We start from the raw sequence: 20,461 nt of genomic DNA, 5'->3' as shown, positions 1-20,461 counted from the left end.
ATTCCACTGTCACCGTGCCTCTCTCTCCATGCACCTTGCTAGCACCTATCTCTCAGCTGACAGACCCCAGGGAGTGGACTGCACCAAAAAGCAACTGCCACCTCTTCTTGGAATATACACCATGTAAACCGACACTGAAACACCTCTTCCTGCACAGCTGAGATTAGGGACTGGGTCCGGGTCCGCAGTCAGTGTTAGAACTGTTTCTGAAGACTCCATCGCTAGTGGTGGAGTGACACTGTAAAAGGCAGACAGCAATTCTAACATCATCGCCACTGCCACACAAAGCTTTTGCTCAAAGTCAAGGTCTTACCATACAGCGTGGGGAACAGTGAATTGCTGGTGACACACCCTAATGCAAGCAATGAAATAAACACCCAAAACACGGGCAAAGAAAGGATTGCAAAATCCTAAGCACTAAGAGCACAAAAACAGAAGTCTATACATGACACACGACACGTAACTCCCCATGTAGATAAGAGCTGTGCTATCAGGCATCAGTGTAGCTGGCCCACTCACTGTAAGGAGAGTCTGGAGGCTAGTGAAGGAGGCGCTCCACTGGAAGAAACTGGGCTCACTAAGGAAACCCATCCCCGCCTTCTCACCTACAAGGAAGCTAAGACTGTTTTGAAAAATGTCTGTTTTTGAAAACTTCACTGAGATCAGGAATTACAGACCTTGCCTAACAAGTCCACTAAAGCAGATCAGGACTGAGTTCTGCCAGGCCCCAGCTGACATGGCGACACCTCTGACCTCATTACCTGTAGTCACACCACGGGCACCTGTAGGGCTTCTCTCCAGTGTGTACACGCTTATGACGAGTCAAGTGTGATTGGGTTGTAGAGGCAAAGTTACATTCGTCACATTTGAAAGGCTTTTCTCCTGTAACAAGAAATGCATATACATGAATTATAATTGGTCATGAAGAGACCAAGCTTAGTATTAACATACAAAAAGTTTCTATCTATAAAATACTACAGATAATATTCAATGGAGTACAGGAATTCAGGGTCTGTGAAAGCTAAAGGACATTACTGACATACAATTGGCCATTAGGAAAGTATACAGCACAGTGTACAAACAGGACTCTAGGTTCTAAGTATAGTCCAGGACTCTGGAATAATTCTATAAACCATGCTACGTTAGTCATTGCAAAAATCTCAGTGAGGCTAAAACATGGCCAATCATACAGTTGAATTTAAGATGGAAAATAATAAATTCCTAGCAATATTTATGAAGAAAAATGAAATGAGGTCATTACTCTAATTAGTGTTAGAAGTAAGAAGAATTATAATTATGGGATAAAAGGTTTGAAGCCTCAACAAAACAAACAAACAAACAATGCAATGTTAATCCCATGCTAAAATGTGTGAATAAACCCTGTAAAGATAGAGCCAGGATGGACAAAAGCGGAGCCTTGGGCTGGCCCGGGATGACGGGTGCCCCCTCTACCTGCTCTTCCACACTCACTCAGTTTCCCATTTCACTTGCTACACTTGCTGCTGAACAACTGACCCAAGGCTAATTAATTTCAATTGACATAAATTCAATTTGAAACTTAATACAACCCAGCCATTGAAAAATGTTTTAGCATGATTGGAATAGCTTAGAAATGTGAACCTAGTTTTTTAAGTACAACTTTCATCAAAACTATAGATTATATACTTTGGATGCAACTTTGTTCTTTGAATTGAAATGTGCTAGAAGCATAAAATGCCAAACATCAAAATCTCAGTACAGAGAGAAAAATACTAATAGTGCCATGATCATAACTTGATTTAAAAATGATATCTTGATATTGCTGGGTATGCTAATAATTGTAAAAATCATTTTCCCTATTTTGTGGCAGTTAGACAATGTGTGGCTTATATTACATTTCTCCTGTCAGGGATGAAGGAAGGAGCAGCTCATGCTGTTTTCCTCACACAGAATGTTCGCAGCAGACTCTTCCCCGCACAGTTTTATATCTACAACACACTAATGCTATGTATCTTTCAACATGTCCACTTGGTACGTCTGATTTTCTACTTTTCATGACAATACTCTCCGTGCACTCATCTATTTAAGACGGAAACAAAGTTCCTTCCTTTATATGTGTGTTTAGGAATATGTGTTCATGTGTAACTGCTTGTCCACAGCACAACGTAGGGATCAAGGGATAACTCTCTGTGCTGAACCATCAGTCCGAATAATAACTGGAAGGCTCTGAAGGTCCTTGACCTTCTTCCCCCCTTTCCCTCTGCCTTGCTAGAAACCATTAGAGCACATTCCTAAAGCTAGTCCCCAAGGTCCATTCCCTTATTTGGCTAATCTCTCCTCCTGAAGCCGACCACCAAGGTCCAAATACCCAAGTATTGAAATCCAGAAATCAAATATCCCCTTTGACTCACCTAATTAACATGACCAATTAAAATTAATCACCCCATCCTAACACTGAGTTTCCCCCTGTACCTTTATAAACTGCCATCTTCCTACAGACCATGTCTGTCTCCTCTCTATCCAGAGGCAGTCCTCTAACCTCCAGGACAACACTCCTGCCCCCTTTCCCTGTTTCCTCTGCCTCCTGTCTTTGTTGCTTACCCCTGTACCTTTGGGGCAAATACATCTCCTTTGTGATGAGAACTTGATCTTGGGGTACTAAGCCATACTTAGCCCTCCTTTCAATAATAATTTAAAATATTGTTAAAGTACTGAAGACACTTATTAAAGTATGTTTGCCCCGAATTGCCTTCATCAATGCAGTCATTAGTAAAGATACCTGTTCTCCAGTATCTCAGTCTTCTCACATGGCCTCACACACTGCTGTACAGATTTTAACTTATACCCACACATCCTGCTGGGCAGGAGTTATCTCTCTTGAAGCAGAGAGGCGTGGCTAGGTGAAGGCTGATGGACTGAGATCCTGGTTTTGCCCCATCTCACTTGCTGCCAGGCCACTTGAGAAAGACCAAGAGGACAGATAACACTGCCAAAGTACAGGACGGTTGTGAGGGCCACGGCAGCAGAGCAACAGGGAATAAGGACCCAGAGCAGAGTGGCCACAGCGGACACAGGAGCCGCAGCCCGGCCCAGGGACCACAGCAGCATAGCAGTGGCTTACACACTGGAGGAGGACGGACAGCTACTATGCTGTAGATCTTATTTAGAAATCACCATGTTTGACTTATCCCGGTTTAAAAAAAAAAATCAAAGAACATCTACAAAGGAGAATAAAACAATGTATAAGAGAAATTTCTCTTTAAGATAAATCCCATCTTTAACATCCTAGTGAAACTGTCACCCAAGGCCTAAAGTTATTCTCTGATCTCCATCTCTAAACCTTTGGTCAAACAACTAAAGTCATCGTAGGTAACAGGATTTCAATGACTGACATAACACATACAAACACAGACACACGGACACACAAAGTCACTCATAACAATAACTTATGCTCATCACAGGGCAGGTCTTTATTTAATGCAAGGAATGATATACGATATTCATATTGTATGCATATTAGAAAGTAATTCTATCTGTTCAAATATAATTGACGAATATGCTGCTTCTGGAAATAGATACATAATGATACATAAACATAAAGGTAAATACTATGCTTATTTTTCAGAACTGAATTTGTACACTAAAAACAGCACTTTTGATTGAACATCAGAGCCAATGTGCAATTTACATGAAAAGGAAAAAAAAAAGCAACAAACACATGCTGATTATCTAATTTGATATCTCTGTCTAGGTAACAAACAGTATTTCAATGTTATAGTACATAAACCTACTCTGTCTTTTATTGATGAAATCACCACCAAAATCATGATAATGAACATCACTTATCCTTAAATGATTCCTTGGCCTGTCATACATAGTTGGAAGTCCAATCCTTACCTGTTTTCTCCTATTATATGGTGATCATATCTTCTAGAAATTTATATAAAGAAAGCATAAAGCTTATAGTCCATTTTGTGTGGCATATATTTTACTACATACAGCTATTTATTTTTTTGATTGGGCTATACTGCTAGAATATAAATTATTTTTCCCTTGGGGAATATATTGAATATATCATGGTGTGCTTGCATGTCTAACTTGGTAGTTCTCAACCTGTGGGTTGCAAACCATAGAGGGTTGCATATCAGATATCCTGCATATCAAACATTTACGCTACAATTCATAACAGTAGAAAAATTACAGTTATGAAGTAGCAATTAAATAATTTTATGGTTGGGATCACCACAACATAAGGGCTGCAGCATTAGGAAGGTTGAGAAGACTGATGTACCTGAAGAACATCTGAGCTGCCTCCTTGGTTTGTATTGTTTTGCTATAACAACAAGTGAATTTGGAATGAACTAGCAACCACAGGTAAGCCACTAAATGGACATATCTTTCCTATTGTCCTGAGTGAATTTCCAGAAGTGGTATGGCGAATGTGTTTATCCTGGGGTGAATACCAACGTTCTTCTGAAATCGCCTACCACTTCCCATTTTCTTAGCTGCATCCCAGAGTTTCCATAAGCTAGTGTGATCAGTGCTTTAGCCCTGTTTTCCAACAGACAGTGACAAGTTCCCATGTGCTTCACACTCTCTGGTGCGTTATCTACAGCTGCCCATGTGCTTCACACTCTCTGGTGAGTTATGTACAGCTGCCCGTGTGCTTCACACTCTCTGGTGAGTTATGTACAGCTGCCCGTGTGCTTCACACTCTCTGGTGAGTTATGTACAGCTGCCCGTGTGCTTCACACTCTCTGGTGCGTTATCTACAGCTGCCCGTGTGCTTCACACTCTCTGGTGCGTTATCTACAGCTGCCCATGTGCTTCACACTCTCTGGTGCGTCATCTACAGCTGCCCGTGTGCTTCTAACTCTCTGGTGCGTTATCTACAGCTGCCCGTGTGCTTCATACTCTCTGGTGCATTATCTACAGCTGCCCGTGTGCTTCACACTCTCTGGTGCGTCATCTACAGCTGCCCGTGTGCTTCACACTCTCTGGTGCGTCATCTACAGCTGCCCGTGTGCTTCACACTCTCTGGTGCGTCATCTACAGCTGCCCGTGTGCTTCACACTCTCTGGTGCGTTATCTACAGCTGCCCGTGTGCTTCATACTCTCTGGTGCATTATCTACTAACCCATCTGGCTCTGTCACTTTTGTTGGCTGTCTCCTCAGTGGTGTTCTGAGAGTTGTTATGCTCTAGCTAGAAATCCTTTGTGACATTTGTGATCTTACTATGTTTTCATTTGGTCTGTGGTTCATTATCCTTCTCAGGGAGATTTTTAATATAAAATTGTCACCTGAATCATTTGTAATTTTCATTGATTTGTTCTTTTGTAAAGCATGCTATTACACAATAATAAAATGATTTTTGATGATCCAAATTCATTTTCTCAGTAGACTTTCTATACAATTTAGATTGTGTGACTCTGAATTAATTTTGTATATAGTATGAAGTATGTCTTAAAGCTCATTTTACTAAATATAACCAATTAATCCAATATTACATGCTGAATGGTATAAACTATCCTGATTTCCTGATAACAATCAGCTGATAGCACAGATATAGGTGTATAGTTTGTTCCACTGACAAATATATCTACTTGAGAGCTCTGACTACGGGAGGTTAGGAGCTCTGTTCCTTCTCAACCATGTTTGACTAGTTCAGACTTCTGCATTTTTACAAGAATTCTGAGTTAGTTTTACTGATTTACCAAATGAATCTGCAGGGCTTAACAAGGCAGAGCCTATGTCTTAGCAATGATAGGCCTTCCGATGGTGTCCATGGCACTTCACTCATTTGGGTCTCACTTAATTACAAAAATAAGTGGTTCTAGTCTTCCAATGGGATGACTTTGTACATCTTCCTGAGACTCCTGAGTAGGATGCCATGTTTAAAACTTAACTGACATGCATCCTATACAGAATGGACTCAATTTTCTTGTTTGTGCACATATATGCCAAATAATAACAGGACCCAAGGCAGAGGCATAGAAAGCTTTTGCTACCCACATAATGAACATAAATTATGGAAAAAGCTGTACTTGATCATTGTGGATATTCACAGCCGTATGCCAGCTCTTCCTCACCTAGGCAGCTTATGAACTTGTAGACTGCTTTCACTTAGACATCTCTTCTCCTTTGCAGTGGCCTTGGGAGACATCGTCACATTACCCATGATTTATATGGCAGGCACATGGAAGGAGGAAAAGGTGGTACCACAGACCCTACTAGGTTTGTGTACAAATTAAAGATCTAAAGAATTTGAAGTTAATTTTCTTGGTTTGGAAGTTCAACATAAGCTTTACAAATCTAATTAATGTAGGTTCTTTCATTTACGCCTTCATGAAATTTCTGGTGATACTTAAAAGTTAAAATCTACACATTTATAAAATGCCTTTAAAATTTTGTAGTCTAATAATTTAATTAGAGTTTACATTAAGCTAGCATTCTATTGGTAAATTAGAGATCTCTATTTCATATTTGCCTCGACACAGATTAAACTTGGTAATAGTAAGTTGTTTTGAATTATATACAAGCTCACAGGCATATATACAATAAACTTTATGCAAATAATATTATGCATAGAAATACTAAGAAGAAGCCAGGTGCTGGTGGTGCACACCTTTAATCACAGCAGAGGCAAGCGGATCTCTAAGTTTGAGGCCAGCCTGGCCTACAGAGTGAATTTCAGGACATCCAGGGCTACACAGAGAAACTCTATCTTAAAAAAATCAAAAAAAAATGCTAAGGAAAAGAGACAGGCCAGACACATCTGATAATGACAGGGTACATGCTAACTTATATAAGCTATACTTTATTCAAATATGGTAACCTGAGTTCATATAGTAATTATTTAATGATATAATTCAATGTATAATAAGTCAACGTGACATAAGACACACACCAGTCTAAACCTCAGACAACACTGAAGTCCCAGCTTGGGTGGTGGAGTCAAAAGGCACCAACAGTCCAGTCTATACAACAGAACCGAAAACTAAAGGGGCAGAACAAGGAGAAATTCTGCTGCTCTTGTAACTGTACTCATCAGTCTTCCCCTGTGCAACACAACTTTCCCTACTGGGCTACTGTTTCATTTCATAAGTGTTTTCCTTTACAAGCACTGATCTCACTCAAAACACCCAGTAAGAAACACTTTGCCTCGTAGGCTTTCCTGATAGCGAAGGAGGAACAGGGACAACGGGACAGCTTGTTGTGTGTCAGCCATCTGTCAGACTGGAAATCACACTTCCATTCCTTAGGGTGGACTGGTGGTTATTAAGCTGGCTGGGTCTCTCCAACTGCACGTGAGGATTGGTGCTGGTGCCCTTGAATCAAGGGTCTCTGACAGGTGAAAAAAGTAAATCTCGGAATGGAAGATGTTTTGTGTCAGCTCCCTAGACAGCCTGCATTTCAGTCAGGAATTATTTACGCCATGTGGAACACTTTGGGTACCTATCCCTTTCTGAACCGCTTGTAATTTGCCTGGACACTGTGGTAAAAAGGTAAACCATGTCAAAGACAGGCACATCAAAGAAATACAGATTTCAAATGTACCATCAGGTCTAGCCCTGGGGAAAAAAGTGTGTGTTGCTTAAACATTTTAAGTCCGACATAAAAGCTAAGTGCCTAGACTGAGTTGGACTGAGCGGTTTGTGGGGGCCAAGTCTTTTAAGAACTGACTTTGGTATTAAAAAATCATGTTTGATTTGTGCCACAGAGGCAGATAACTGCCAGAAAGACAGATAACTCTGTCTCTGAGACATTGTCCTATATGGTATAAAGTTAATAGCAAAGTAATAAGGAGCCTCTGGACCTGACATAAAATATAAAGTTGTGCCAGCTCGATGCAGGCTTCCTGATCGATCCATCACCTGGACGTCTGTGATCGCAGCATTACTGCCTCCACTGCAGGGCAAAGGGGAAGACTACCACTGCAGGGCAAAGGGGAAGACTACCACTGGAGGGCAAAGGGGAAGACTACCACTGGAGGGGTGGCACAAGGGGGCCTGGTCTCCCCTGGAGCCACACAGGATGGAACAGGAAGGCAAAAATGCCATGTAAATCAAAACTTTCAGTTATCAATAAGCTGAAAACATGAACAAAAAAATCTTATAGCTGCATGGTTTCTGCACAAATATTCAACTCTTTCTCCATTTGCCATATGAAACCAGGTGGCATCCACACAGTCTACCTTACAGAGAATCCTTACATAGGAATTTTACAATGAATGGACATGTTTTCAACCTGCTAAAAATCGAAATTTTACCCTCATCTTAATGGCTTTTATCCTTATAGAAATTTCATCCTGATAAACTCAAGATTTAAAAGCAAAGAGCAAAGAGTAGGATTCATTTCCATTGATCCTGGAAATATTATATTGAGGAATGAAGCTGCCTGTATCTGTATAGCATGGCATTTCAAGAATCCAAATGGTCATAAGTAATGTACTTAAATTCTCTTCTTTGTTCCCAAGAATTTCATTCACATAATGAGAGGTAGGGTTATATATACTCTTGGCTTCATCCTGATTCCAACACAGCACCCCAACATGTCTTCCTCCAACTTTATGTCTTTTGTTTTTTAAAATAACCTCCTAAGTCCAGTTAGAGATGCTGAGGTGTGCACAGCATGAGGCCATCTGCTGGAGCACAGATGGAGTTCATCCAGGGGCCACACCCTCAGAGGGCTCTCTCCTCAGTAAGAGGTGAGCCTAGGATTTTCCCACCACAGGACTGTCAAACTCAAATGTCCTCATGGTCCACCAGGGAAAACATCAAATTCAGTTACAGCTTGGCTACCAGATGAACTTCATTAGTAAAGTCTTGGTGGCAGAAAAATGTGGTTCTGCTGATACTACAAAGGAAAACTGTCCTCAGTACTGCCCTATATGCATATTATTTAGACTTATCAGAATGACTATCTGTGAGACCACTTTCCCTTCCGGAATCATGGGGAAGGAGTATCATGGCCAGGCTATCCTCCATGTCCACGTTTCTCTCTCCTGTTGTGTCTTAACCGAGAGAATAACCGCGACAGCACAAAGTCCCCATCACACTGACCTACAGGCTGACTGATAAATACAGGGGCAGGCAGACAGACAGAAGGGAATGAGCAAGTGGGCAATGGGCAGGGCAGTAGGAGAGGGCCCGACATGAGCTCTCTGGGACACAAGCAGAAGGCTAAGATACAGTTTTGCAGACAGATATCAAATAGCCTCAATTATCTGGCCTTGGGTAACTTGGTTGTTTTTACCCATTTAAGATAAAGCTCATGAGGATATCTGAAGCCATAAATATACAGGTAGTCATTTGTATATCCTTTTAAGAGGATAACAAGAGAGAATCTAACTTCTACATACCCTGTGTTTGTATGTGATGCCTATAGAAATTTTCATTTGCAAAAGCCTAGAATAAAGAGGAAGCAAGCCATGAGCTAATGGTGCTTGGGTATCTAACACCTTGCCTCGTGTCTACAGAGAGAAGCCAGGAGCAGACTCAGTACTGACCTGTGTGCTGCCGGCGGTGTTTGGTGAGGGCATGCCGGGTCCCACCGGCAAAGCCGCAGAGGTCACAGAGAAACGACTTCTCGCCTGTTGCAACAATAAACAGATGAGGGACTGTGGAGGTCACAGATCATTAAAACATATCTATCAAGGCTTTCAGGGTTACTAATTCCTCCAATCAAATGTTTCCATGTAAATATGTCAAATGGGAATGAAATTACCACTGCGGTTTATTGACTGTGATAAAATCTGAAAAGCACCACTGAACATAATTACATACTTGTCAGACCCATAAAAATTAGCTTTATTATCAATGGAATGGCTTTGTACAACTTCATTTCTGGTAGATGTCTTCCAGATGGGGCTGCTTTATGCACTTCAACAGTTTTTATGCATATCCTGATTTTTTTACAATTCCCATACATCTGGCCTTTCTGAGCTGAGTAAAGATTGCTTGGAATAGTTAATATACAGTATATATAACTCTGTTTAGATAAAATATATTGAATTTTTTAATAACCTAAGAATACTGAATTGGTTTTACCTGATTCCATCAGGATCTTCTTTAATCACCTTATACTTAATAATTTGAATTAAATGGTTTCTTTGAATAGACTGGGGATTCAAAGGAAATCAAACTCACATTACCAGGAGATACTCAATGCTGTTTGTGTTTCCTGAATTTTATGGCATAAAAAAAAGTCCAAGGATTGGTAAAAATCACCTATAACAATTCCTACCCCCATCTTCCAGTGATAGCTCTGGCCTGGAAACTTCTGCGGAATCAAAGGCGTATTTAGCAGATGTGGGCTGGCTAACTGTGCAAACGGCTATTTTCTGAGCATTTTACACATGCTGCTTTCTTGACCTATAGTCTATAAGTACTATATATCATTCTACTGTAGCAATTTGGCCAGCCAGTGCTGGCTAGCTAGACAATTCATCCCATAAGACTCACAAGGAAGGCAAAACAATACAAATGCAGACTTTGGGGAAATTAATGAAATTATAAAAGACTTTTCCAGGAATAAAGTAAATCATTTGTATCCATCTTTATTGACTTTAGTCTTTCAGACTTTAAAGTGACAAGTTTCCCATAATAGGCCTGCTTTACTCCATATTTGGGGTTTCACAAAAAATTTAGTTGGCAATCCATTTGCAAACAGTGACTGTATTTCTAAGGTTAAAATAACAAAACAAAGGAAAATAGCTGTAGCAATAAAAAGAGTAACCCTTCACTTAAGAGTGTTTCTAGTTTTCCTAACTTAAAGGAAAAACATGAAGAAGCCCTTAACCAGAATAGAAAAGATAGAGTGGATAGGCTGTGAAGAATAAAGTTCCATTATAATCACTCATCTAATTATTTAATCAATTTAAAATATAAATCTTTTTAACTTGCTGTGTTATCAACTAAATAACACTGAAGTGCCCCTTTTTAAAGTAAAATACCAATTTGTTTCTAAATATTAGTATTTTTTAAATGTGGTGGCAAAACAACTCTCTCCAATGTGCTCTCCCCAGCTCTGCAGGCAGTTCTGCGTGTGCGGGCCGAGAACAGCTGTTCTCACACATGCACAGAGGCATGAGGACTACAGTGGAGAAATGTGGTTTGCCGTGTGCACACGTGCACATGCATGCTATGAAGGGGAGGGGCAATGGCTCGTGAGCAGTGAGCATCCCCCATTCTAGACAAGCATGCTACCATTCTTCCATCTATGACACCTTTGTGACCTGTTTCTCTTTTACAAAATAAATGTGTTAATAAGCACAGGAGAAAATACAGAATTTACCATTCTCTCCATGTGTTCATGCTGCACATAATAAAGTTTCCTCCCTTTCCTAATCTATGGTATACACACATGAAAAGGTGAAATTATTCATTTTCCAGATGATTTCATTCTAGATACATTAGTGACCTTGATTTTTTCCATGTGTGGATTTTATCTAAGGTGGTAGTCTCAGGTGTGTTGTATGTCATATTTACCTTGGTGGCTTGATTTGTTTTCAAATTCAATTTTTACTTGTTTTTTTTTTTAAGGGGGGAAAGTGGAGGGGGGGTAACTGATGAACAGTGGGCCAAGAGTATTTTTTTGAGAAAAGAATTAAGGAATTTCTCAATGAGATATTTTACCCAACCAAGAAGGGGTTCTCTTTACATGTCATATTTAAATGATAACAGAGATTTAATGGAAGACTTCTTTTAATAACAACCTGAAATAGTTTCAAATGTGCCATTTTGCATTCAAACATAGAAAGCCACGGAAGCAATCCTTTATTTTCTAATAGAAAACAGCCACTGTCCCCTATCTCTCATTATGGTGCAGACTACAAGACCTAACAACAAAAATCCATAGTATTGATCCAGCCAAGTCTCCACAATTATTCTTTAGAAGGAAACGCCGACGATAAATTACATCTGCACTGGCTTTTCATCTGCTGTTCGATATAAGTGATCTCTCAGGGCAGGCTGGAGACCTTAAATCGTCAACACCCTTGTCAAGAAAGCTAAGGAGGCCTGGGCTTCCCACAGACTGCTTCAGGAGAACTTTCAACCTATAATTTCTAACAATAATACAGGATTCACAACAATCAGAAGAACATTTCTGAATGCTGATTAAAATTTATTCTTCTTCTCCTACAGGGAATCTATTCTGAGTAGGGCAAAGAGAAAGCAGGCCACAAAACCACTAAGTAGTTGACGGTGTCCGATAGTGATGGGGGTGAGCACTCACACAAGAGACACCATGAGTACTGGGCCCACTGTACAAAGACTATCAAAAGTTTGTCACAAACTAAGCACCTGGCCATAGGGCATGATGGGATATGTAACCTCAGACCATACTCCACTGAATCTCAAGATGGCTAAGTTACATTACATGTGGTTGTTATTAACGTGAAAACTTTATGTGAACGTGAGCTTCTAAAAACAGTTTTCTGAAGACATCTAGTAATTCCATTCTGATTAGCCTCTGCATTTCAAGAACTCTAGGGTGTGGCATGACTCTTTCTTGAAGGAGACATTACACTGCCCAGAGTTAGGGAAGGGTACATAAAACTAAGATTCAGTGTGTTTAAACATTAGGGATTTAGCTTATATCTACAGTGAAACAGAAGACCAGTTCCTTTAAAAACATAATATGCCAGTGATGAAGGTCACGGCTAAGAAACTGACTTTGAACACAAACATCAGAAATGAGCTGTCAGATCTAAACCTGAACTGCGTGAAGACATGCACACATACAAAACTTAACACTAAATTGTTACATTAAAGACACTCTGATCAACTGCAGAGGGAAGAATGCAAACCATTTCATATGCAATTACCACTACCTTAATTTCAAATGCAATTACCATGACCTCTGCAAGGAAGTCACGTTTAACACGGGCTGCTATCAAGAATGCCAATGCACATGTAGCCCTCCCCTGCCCAGTCCGATTTACAAGGGGTGTGGCACACCTGTGTGCGTCCTGTAGTGGTCTTTCATCGCGGAGGCCGTGAGAAATGAGTAGTGACATGTGGGCCAGGTGCACTTAAAAGGCTTTTCTCCTGTGTGGAGTTTCATGTGGTTGTTCAAGGCCCACTTCTCTGTGAAACTTCTATCACATAAGTGGCATGTAAATTTCCTGCATGAAGGAGAGAAAACAACGTAAATTTGAGCTGCACACTCACATCGATGAGTCCAGATACTGTACGTGGTAACCCTCAAGTGTGGTGCACAGCCTCTGCAAAGGGAATGCAGGCTGGCTCTGTCATGTCTGTATAACCAGGCATTGATTTTTCTGTCGAGGCCTGGCACTTCAGCCATTTATTCTCTGCTTTGCGGTTGGGCCCAACGGGTTTGAAAAATTCTGTTACAGTCCAGTCACCCCTGAGGCAAAAGTGAGAATAGATTTCACCTGTACAGGCCTACACCACTTATCCAGGGCATGGGCTGTCAGAGCAAAGGCTAAATGAAATGCTATCCATACTCAAGCACTCAGACAAGCTCTGCTGTCTGCCAGGAGGGCGGCTGTGCGGTTCCAGCAGCGACTCCTGAGAGCAGCCTGGAGCCATGCATCACCGTGCTCCTTGGGGATGAAAGGAGACCGCACTCCCCCCAAAATGGCTACTGAATGAAAAGTCCCTCTGGGTTGGTGACACGGGTACATAAGAAAGGTTTTTTTGACAAAAACAAGTCTGCAGCCACACTAGCCCAAACACATTCTATCTCCTCTGATCTCAGTAGTGAAGCAAGGTCAGGCCTGCGAAGAACTTAGATGGTAAACAAAATTAAGCATTACAACTACATATTGTTCTAAAATGAGACGGAGAAAGAAAAAACACAATTTTCTCCTGTACAAAAACAAACTGAAAAACAAGAGTCTAATATGTCTTTAAGAAAATATTTCAAATTTCTCCTTCAGTTTTAAATCTTCCAGTAAGAGGTAAAGACGGAGAACCATGAGCAAACCCATACCTCTTCTACTCCGTTCCACTTGCAGTTATGAATTCATCACTAAAATTTACTTCCTATTTCTGATGAAATTAAGTCTTAAGTATCACTGAGAACAATTGTGTTCAACATATTAATTCAGGATAATGAACAATCAAATAAGAGAACATGTTTCTTAAGAGTCAAAATTAAAATTACACAATTTTAGAAAGCTGAAAGCATTATAACAGAAAGCAGAGACCAAGGAGAAAAACACAGAAACTAATGGCTAAGTTTCACATTATCAGTACAGGCCAGAGAAAAGACATACTTTCACACAGTCATTAGCCATGATTTCAATTCCTACAGTTTTGTCAGAAGAGGCAAAGAATCTTAAACGATAAAGAACTGACCCTTCCAATTTCGTCTTAGATGTAGATCACTTTAACAAATCAATGAAGCCCCATAAATGCTGGGAATCCAGTCATAAATCAACAGCTTTCCTTTACTACATATATTTACAAAGCAATGCTATACATGTAAAATATGTAAGAAACAAACGAGCAAATCTTTAAGTAATGGCATAGCGTGTCTAAAGGGCTTCATTCGTGAACAGCAAACTGCCAGTTTCCTTCTCCCTGCTCCACATGTGAGGAGCCACTGTCTGCACAGTGAACACAGGCTGCCTGTGAAATCACTGTATCATTTGATCACTGCTGACTCTTACTAGAGAATGACATATATAACTAAATACCTTGAAATGCACTGCAAAAAATATCATGTCCGTATATCTCTTTGACGGGTCTTCACGCATTTAGTATTTCAAAACCATGACAGGGATCTTATTTCTAAGATAAATTCCCATATCTACTTATTTCTCCATGTATTTATTGTGGAACTAACCTTCTCTTACAAGAAATAAATAAGGAGGTTAAGTAGATGCTATCTTTAACAAATAGTTTCTCCAGACTGTATTACAACTTTATGAATGACAAAATAAATCCCTCAGTTTTAAATCTACCATGATGTGCATTTAACAAAATTACATCTACACAACCTCAATGTGCACTGTCTATTATTCATACATAATAAAAATGTTAGACTAAACCTCAGTGCCTGTCGAGAAAGGACAAAAGCCAGATTAAAGAAAAGAAAGGGTACTCTAACTACCACGGGACTTTCTGGACACTGTGCATTCTACATCCTTTTTATGGAGATAAGGAAGTTCAGTCACGGGCAAAGGAAAGCATGGACACATCACCAGCGCAGGGTGCACTTCCAAAGACTGGGGCCTATTTGCAAGCCTTCTGTTGCCTACAATGACATGAGTTCTGTGCCACATTTTCCAGGATCCCTTGTTTCAAGTCAGTCTAATGTCAATGAGAACTGTGGCCCTGGGAGGACCCTTGCTCGTCATGGACCTTTGGGAGCCCTGAGGAAGCACGAGCAGGAGAGCAGAAACCACTTTGCAGCAAGACCTGAAACTGAAGGACACAGGGTGCATCCAGGAGCCTCTTAGAAAGACATGGCATCCTGCAGTCTATGAACACTGTTCTGCAGAGTACATAGGAATCAGAAAAAGAGGAAGATTTGGGTGTCAAGAAAATATGCTGATGCTCATAAGGAAGAAAAACCATTCATAAAAGTAAAAAGCCACTAGAGATTAAAAAGAAGAACAAGCAAAGGACAGGGCAGATTGGAGGGGGCACATCACTCATACACAGAAAGACGGGTAAAAACAGGGAAGCAGGAAGTGCAGAAGGAAATTCCTGAACTGGGAAAAGGTGCCACAGAGCCCTGAAGGGAAAACACACACAGCCTGCTGCCCTTCAAATCCTGCCAGACACCAGAGCAAGGACACAGCCCAGTGAGTTGGAGGGGCAGACTGAGGCATGGATGCTTTGCTATGCAGGGTTACAGAAGACATATTTTGTAACATAATTTAAAGAGAGATTCAACTGGGAAAAACTCATGATGAAGGTTAGTACTTAGTAGAAAGAAGGATGAAGGTGAGTAACTGGTCTTCACAAACAGGTCCAACCTCGAAGACAGAATTACATGAGCACAGAAGACAAAGGGATTACATCTGCTTCACCCTCTCAAGGCAGAAAGACAATGGAGGAGGGTCATGGGAATTTTGAGGGAAGTTATTTCAAACATAGACTCCTTTAGCAATCCCTGTGAAGACACACACACACATCTGCACTCTAAAGTTCTTAGGTAAGAAACCCATGATGCTAAAACTGTCTGCAATTAAGCCCTTGCCCTAGTGGGAAACAGTGAACTGAAAGTCCATTAAGGGTTCATCTGTATAAACGTACAACGATTCCAAAGTGGAATAGGGTTTCTAACCATTCGTCCAGTGTTACTGCACAGAAGAGGCCTACAACTAACAACTGTGTGTGCTGTTCCCTTAGTTACCTGTTGAAACAGAGAAGGCTCTGGTCCTCTGCCACACTAAGAGACCACAGTAAGAAGAAGAGGTTGACATGTACCCACAGATCCCTTCCAACGGTTTCTTCTTGTATGATTTGTGTTAGCTGAACCAAGAGCAAAGTCTACATTTCAACACTTAATCTCAAGAGGGAATACTAACTAGCCTCATTATCAGCTATATAACAAAAACTAAAATTTCTCATTGGGATGCATCTTGTACAAAGTTAAGGAATTAATAGTGAGCTAAAATGTGTTATATAACTAACCTTTACATGTGTTGTGACCTTACACAATTTTTGAGCATTTGCTTGGTTCTGAATGGATAAACAAGAGAAATGTTATATCAAAACCCAAATGTGAACTTTGATTTACTTTTATAGCTTTCCAAATTACTAAAGTCAGGATTCTAAAAAAAAAAATTTAAATTCATCTTCTTCAGATTAAAACTTTAAATGCCATTAAAAAGTTTAATTCCAAGCTAGTAGACTGTACTTATTAGAAACTTAATAGAAATGTACACACATCTCATTTCTAAATGAAGATAAAAGCGTCCTCTAAAGCTCGCTTTATTACCTGCCTCTTTAAAACACTTCAGAGGCCTGGTGGCCATGGCACATGTCTTTACTCCCGGCATTCAGTAGGCAGAGGCAGGCGGATCTCTGAATGAGGCCAGGCTGGTCTACAGAGTGAGTTCCATGACAGCCAGGACTGCACAGAGAAACCTTCTCTCGAAAAAGCAAAAATAGAACAGATAAGAGAATCACTCTAGCTGTGAGGTGATGTCGCACGCCTTTAATCCCTACACTCGGGGGGGGGGGGGCAGAGACAGGTGGATCTCTATAAATTCGAGGCCAGCCTGGTCTACAGAGTGAATCCAGCCAGGCTAGCCAACGCCTAGATAGTGAGAACCTATCTTGAAAATAAACAAATAAACAAGAAAAAAAAATAAGGCAGGCTATCACTATTTTTTCTGAAGTTTTGAATCTGTTTTGGTCAGGATAATCTTGTAACGATTAAAAGTCACTTAATTTAATATTGAGCTTGTTATAACCCGACTTTAATAGTGGGGAATCTAGTCAGACAGATACAACTAAGACATACTTGTATACATAAAGTTATATAATATAAATTCATCTATTGAAGTTTCAACAGGCTTAAGGGGATGGTTAGACTTAATCATAAGATGGACTATCATTATGCTATGAAAATGAGTAAGTTCTGGCTCTACTTACGAAGACAGATTTAAAAATTTCAATGTCACACCTACATTAAAAACAAGTTAGAGGGCTGGGAGGATGGCTCAGTGATTAAGAATGTTTGTAGCTCTTGCAGAAAACCTGGGTTCAGCTTTCAGGACCAACATGGAGGCTCATAAAAATCTGTAACTGCAGCTCCAGGGAATCTGATGACTTTGACTTCCACAAGCACCAGGCTTACACATGGCTCACATACAAGCATGCTGGCAAAACACTCACATGCATAAAATAAATTATTAAAAAATAACTTTGAAAGATGCACCATTGGCACAAAATCTTACGAATGAAGCTCATATGCAGAAACTGTACGACACTCTGATTTGACGCTGCTTCCCTCTACCTTGAGAAAAGGAAGGAGGAGGGCGGTGGATGAGTACAACTGCACAGCTAACTTTTGTGGTTTACTGAAAGAAAAGAATCTGGAGCAAACAGACTACAGTTATCTCTTCCAAAGTATGTCCTATACTTCAAATTTTTTATAATTTGATCATTTAATAAAACAATCAAACAATAATTCTTATTTCTTCTACATGACACTTTGATGCACTCCAGTCAAACTGACAAATGACACACACACATTTACTAGAAGCACAGGAGACAGGAAGAGATGGGAGAGACACATCGGAGTTGAAGGAGGAGTCACCAAATTCCAGTACAGTGGAAAGCTATGCAATCGCTCTCCTTCAAAACTCTGATACTCAAGTGTTCACCCCCTCAAAATCATTCTAGAACTAAAGTACTAAAAGGCAACTAACAAGCAACATTCTTCTATATAAATAAACACAATACAGAACTATAACACAACAGGTTTGATTCCTAGAAAAATAGCCTAATGAACAAATAAATATTTAAACAATTTCTAAGTTGTTCAAACAGTACTGAAGCACAGGCAGTTTTCTTTGGAATAAAAGGCTCTTTTTTAATGGCTATAATTTAAGAATGATATAATGACATACTGAGAGATGAAATGAACATGATTAAAATCTTTGCCCAGTAGGGTTACCATGTAAATTTCTGCAGAACAGTGAGCAATCACTCCTTTCCTAAACAAAGCAGCTAAAGGCACAGAGAAACAACAGCCACATCAGTGCACCCTCCAGCATCTCACACTGAAAATGTGACCCAGAAGATAGGTCAAAATGAGGAAGCGCAGGGATTTCTGCTGCAGTAACAAAGTCACTATCTAAAGACACTACCACTGTGAAACACTAATGCTTTTGGCGCAGATAACAACTGGGTGGGGAAAGGATGAGGAGGAGCAGGAAAGAGGAGGGAGAGGAGAAAGAAAGAGGAGGGAGAGGAGAAGGAGACAATGAAGAGCAGCAGCAGTAAGAAACAACTGCATTTACACACCAGACACTTCACTGAGAGTCTAGGTCATTGTTGGCCATCTCCCTTCAGATTTGTGAAGGTCCATAGGTCCTGGTGAATAAAATTAAATGTATTCCATATAATATAATTATCTAGATTATCCAATGAGGCTGGATTTTGAGCATTTCATAATGCAGAACACACACACAAAACATAAACAAAAACACGTGAGCATAACTTATAGATCAAGAAGCCAAAAAAAGCTAAAACCAGGAGGACAGGAGGATTTCAATCACTAAATCCAGCTCTGAAGCTACCAGCGTGGCTTCCAGTGAGAGTTGGAAGGCCTCCCGTGAGGGCTTTTACACAGTTCACCAGGGAACCATTACTTAAGCCAAGAGTTTTGAGTACAATTTTGCCATGAACAGGTGATAATTAGCCTAATTAACAGACTAGATCCTTGTTAACTAGTATGAAACGAGATTTAATCTCACCCATGCAGGTGCCTGTCATTTTAAAGTTCTGAGCATATCATTCATGTTTTAAAAAGTAAAAATGTTTTTGTATTTTTCCTTTTCAGTTTTAAGCATACTCACATTCCAGGCTACCTCTGGCACTGACAACCTACAGAAGATATCATTTCTAAGGACCATGCTCAAAGATCTCAACAACAGTTTGCAAAGTGATTTGCATTCATCTTTCAAAAACCTTTATTTCTGTGATGTTTCCTAAAAAGAAACCACAAATTTTTGTCTAAACAAACCATGATAAAATTTAGCTGGATTTCCCCTATGATAGTCTCATAGGTCAGGTCATAAATTCGGCAAAGGGCCAGATGCTAAGTGTTTGGAGCTGTGGGGCCATCAAGACCTTTGACACACTATTCTCATTGTCTCTCCAGGCACAAGGGCAGAAGACATGACATAAAACAGAGGCAGCTAGGTTCTAATAAAGAAGACTGAGCCTGGCCTGGCCTGCAGCTGTGCTGAGCCTACCAGGCTTAGATGGCAGGCTGTGTCCTCTCAACATCACCTCTACACTGCTCACTCTGGCTCTCTGCAAGGTCAAACAGCACCAAAGCTGTAGTGCTGGAACAGAAGAATCAACATATGCCTTTCTCGGGACCACAAGAGCAGAGTGAGAACAGGCAGAAAGGAGAGTGGATGTGAAACCTACCCCAGACTGTTCCAGCCTTTGCAGAGCTACCTCCTCCAACTGTATCACAGGCACAAGAGCCGAGAGGTGCCAGCATTTTCAAATAATGGTAGAAGTCAGGTTCAAGACAAGGCAGAGTGGTAGGTACTATTCTCTAGTTTGTACACACAAAACTTTTTGCCTTTAGCTTGGCTATGAAAACATTGGGTTTATATGAAACAATTTAAACCACAGCTACAAATATTAAATCAAAGATAAATGCTTATCGAATATATGTTATTATTCTAATGGAATACATAATTTTAGTTAAAATGATAAAATTCATTCTGATCCTTATTTATACACTCATCCAAATGAGAGCTGACCAATTTTTAATGCCTGGCCACCAAGAACATATACAGAAAAAT

The 20,461-nt window shown here is 40.2% G+C and overlaps 1 protein-coding gene across 1 annotated transcript in view; it reads right to left on the bottom strand.

Moving 5' to 3' along the window:
• Znf407 (zinc finger protein 407) overlaps positions 1–20,461 on the bottom strand; it is a 371,415-nt gene that overhangs the window by 138,270 nt on the left and 212,684 nt on the right. Inside the window, exons 6-8 of the mRNA XM_041640811.1 lie at positions 12,942–13,108; positions 9,488–9,571; positions 762–882 (exon numbers count right to left, since the gene is read on the bottom strand). Coding sequence (XP_041496745.1) covers positions 762–882; positions 9,488–9,571; positions 12,942–13,108 — 372 coding nt within the window. The remainder of the gene's footprint in view (positions 1–761; positions 883–9,487; positions 9,572–12,941; positions 13,109–20,461) is intronic.

Source organism: Microtus oregoni, unplaced genomic scaffold, assembly GCF_018167655.1.
Source record: "Microtus oregoni isolate MIOR12 unplaced genomic scaffold, Mior012 000065F_ref0000479, whole genome shotgun sequence".
Taxonomy (NCBI): domain Eukaryota; kingdom Metazoa; phylum Chordata; class Mammalia; order Rodentia; family Cricetidae; genus Microtus; species Microtus oregoni.
Note: the sequence above shows the minus strand (reverse complement) of the source record. Positions and strands in the feature narration are given on the sequence as shown.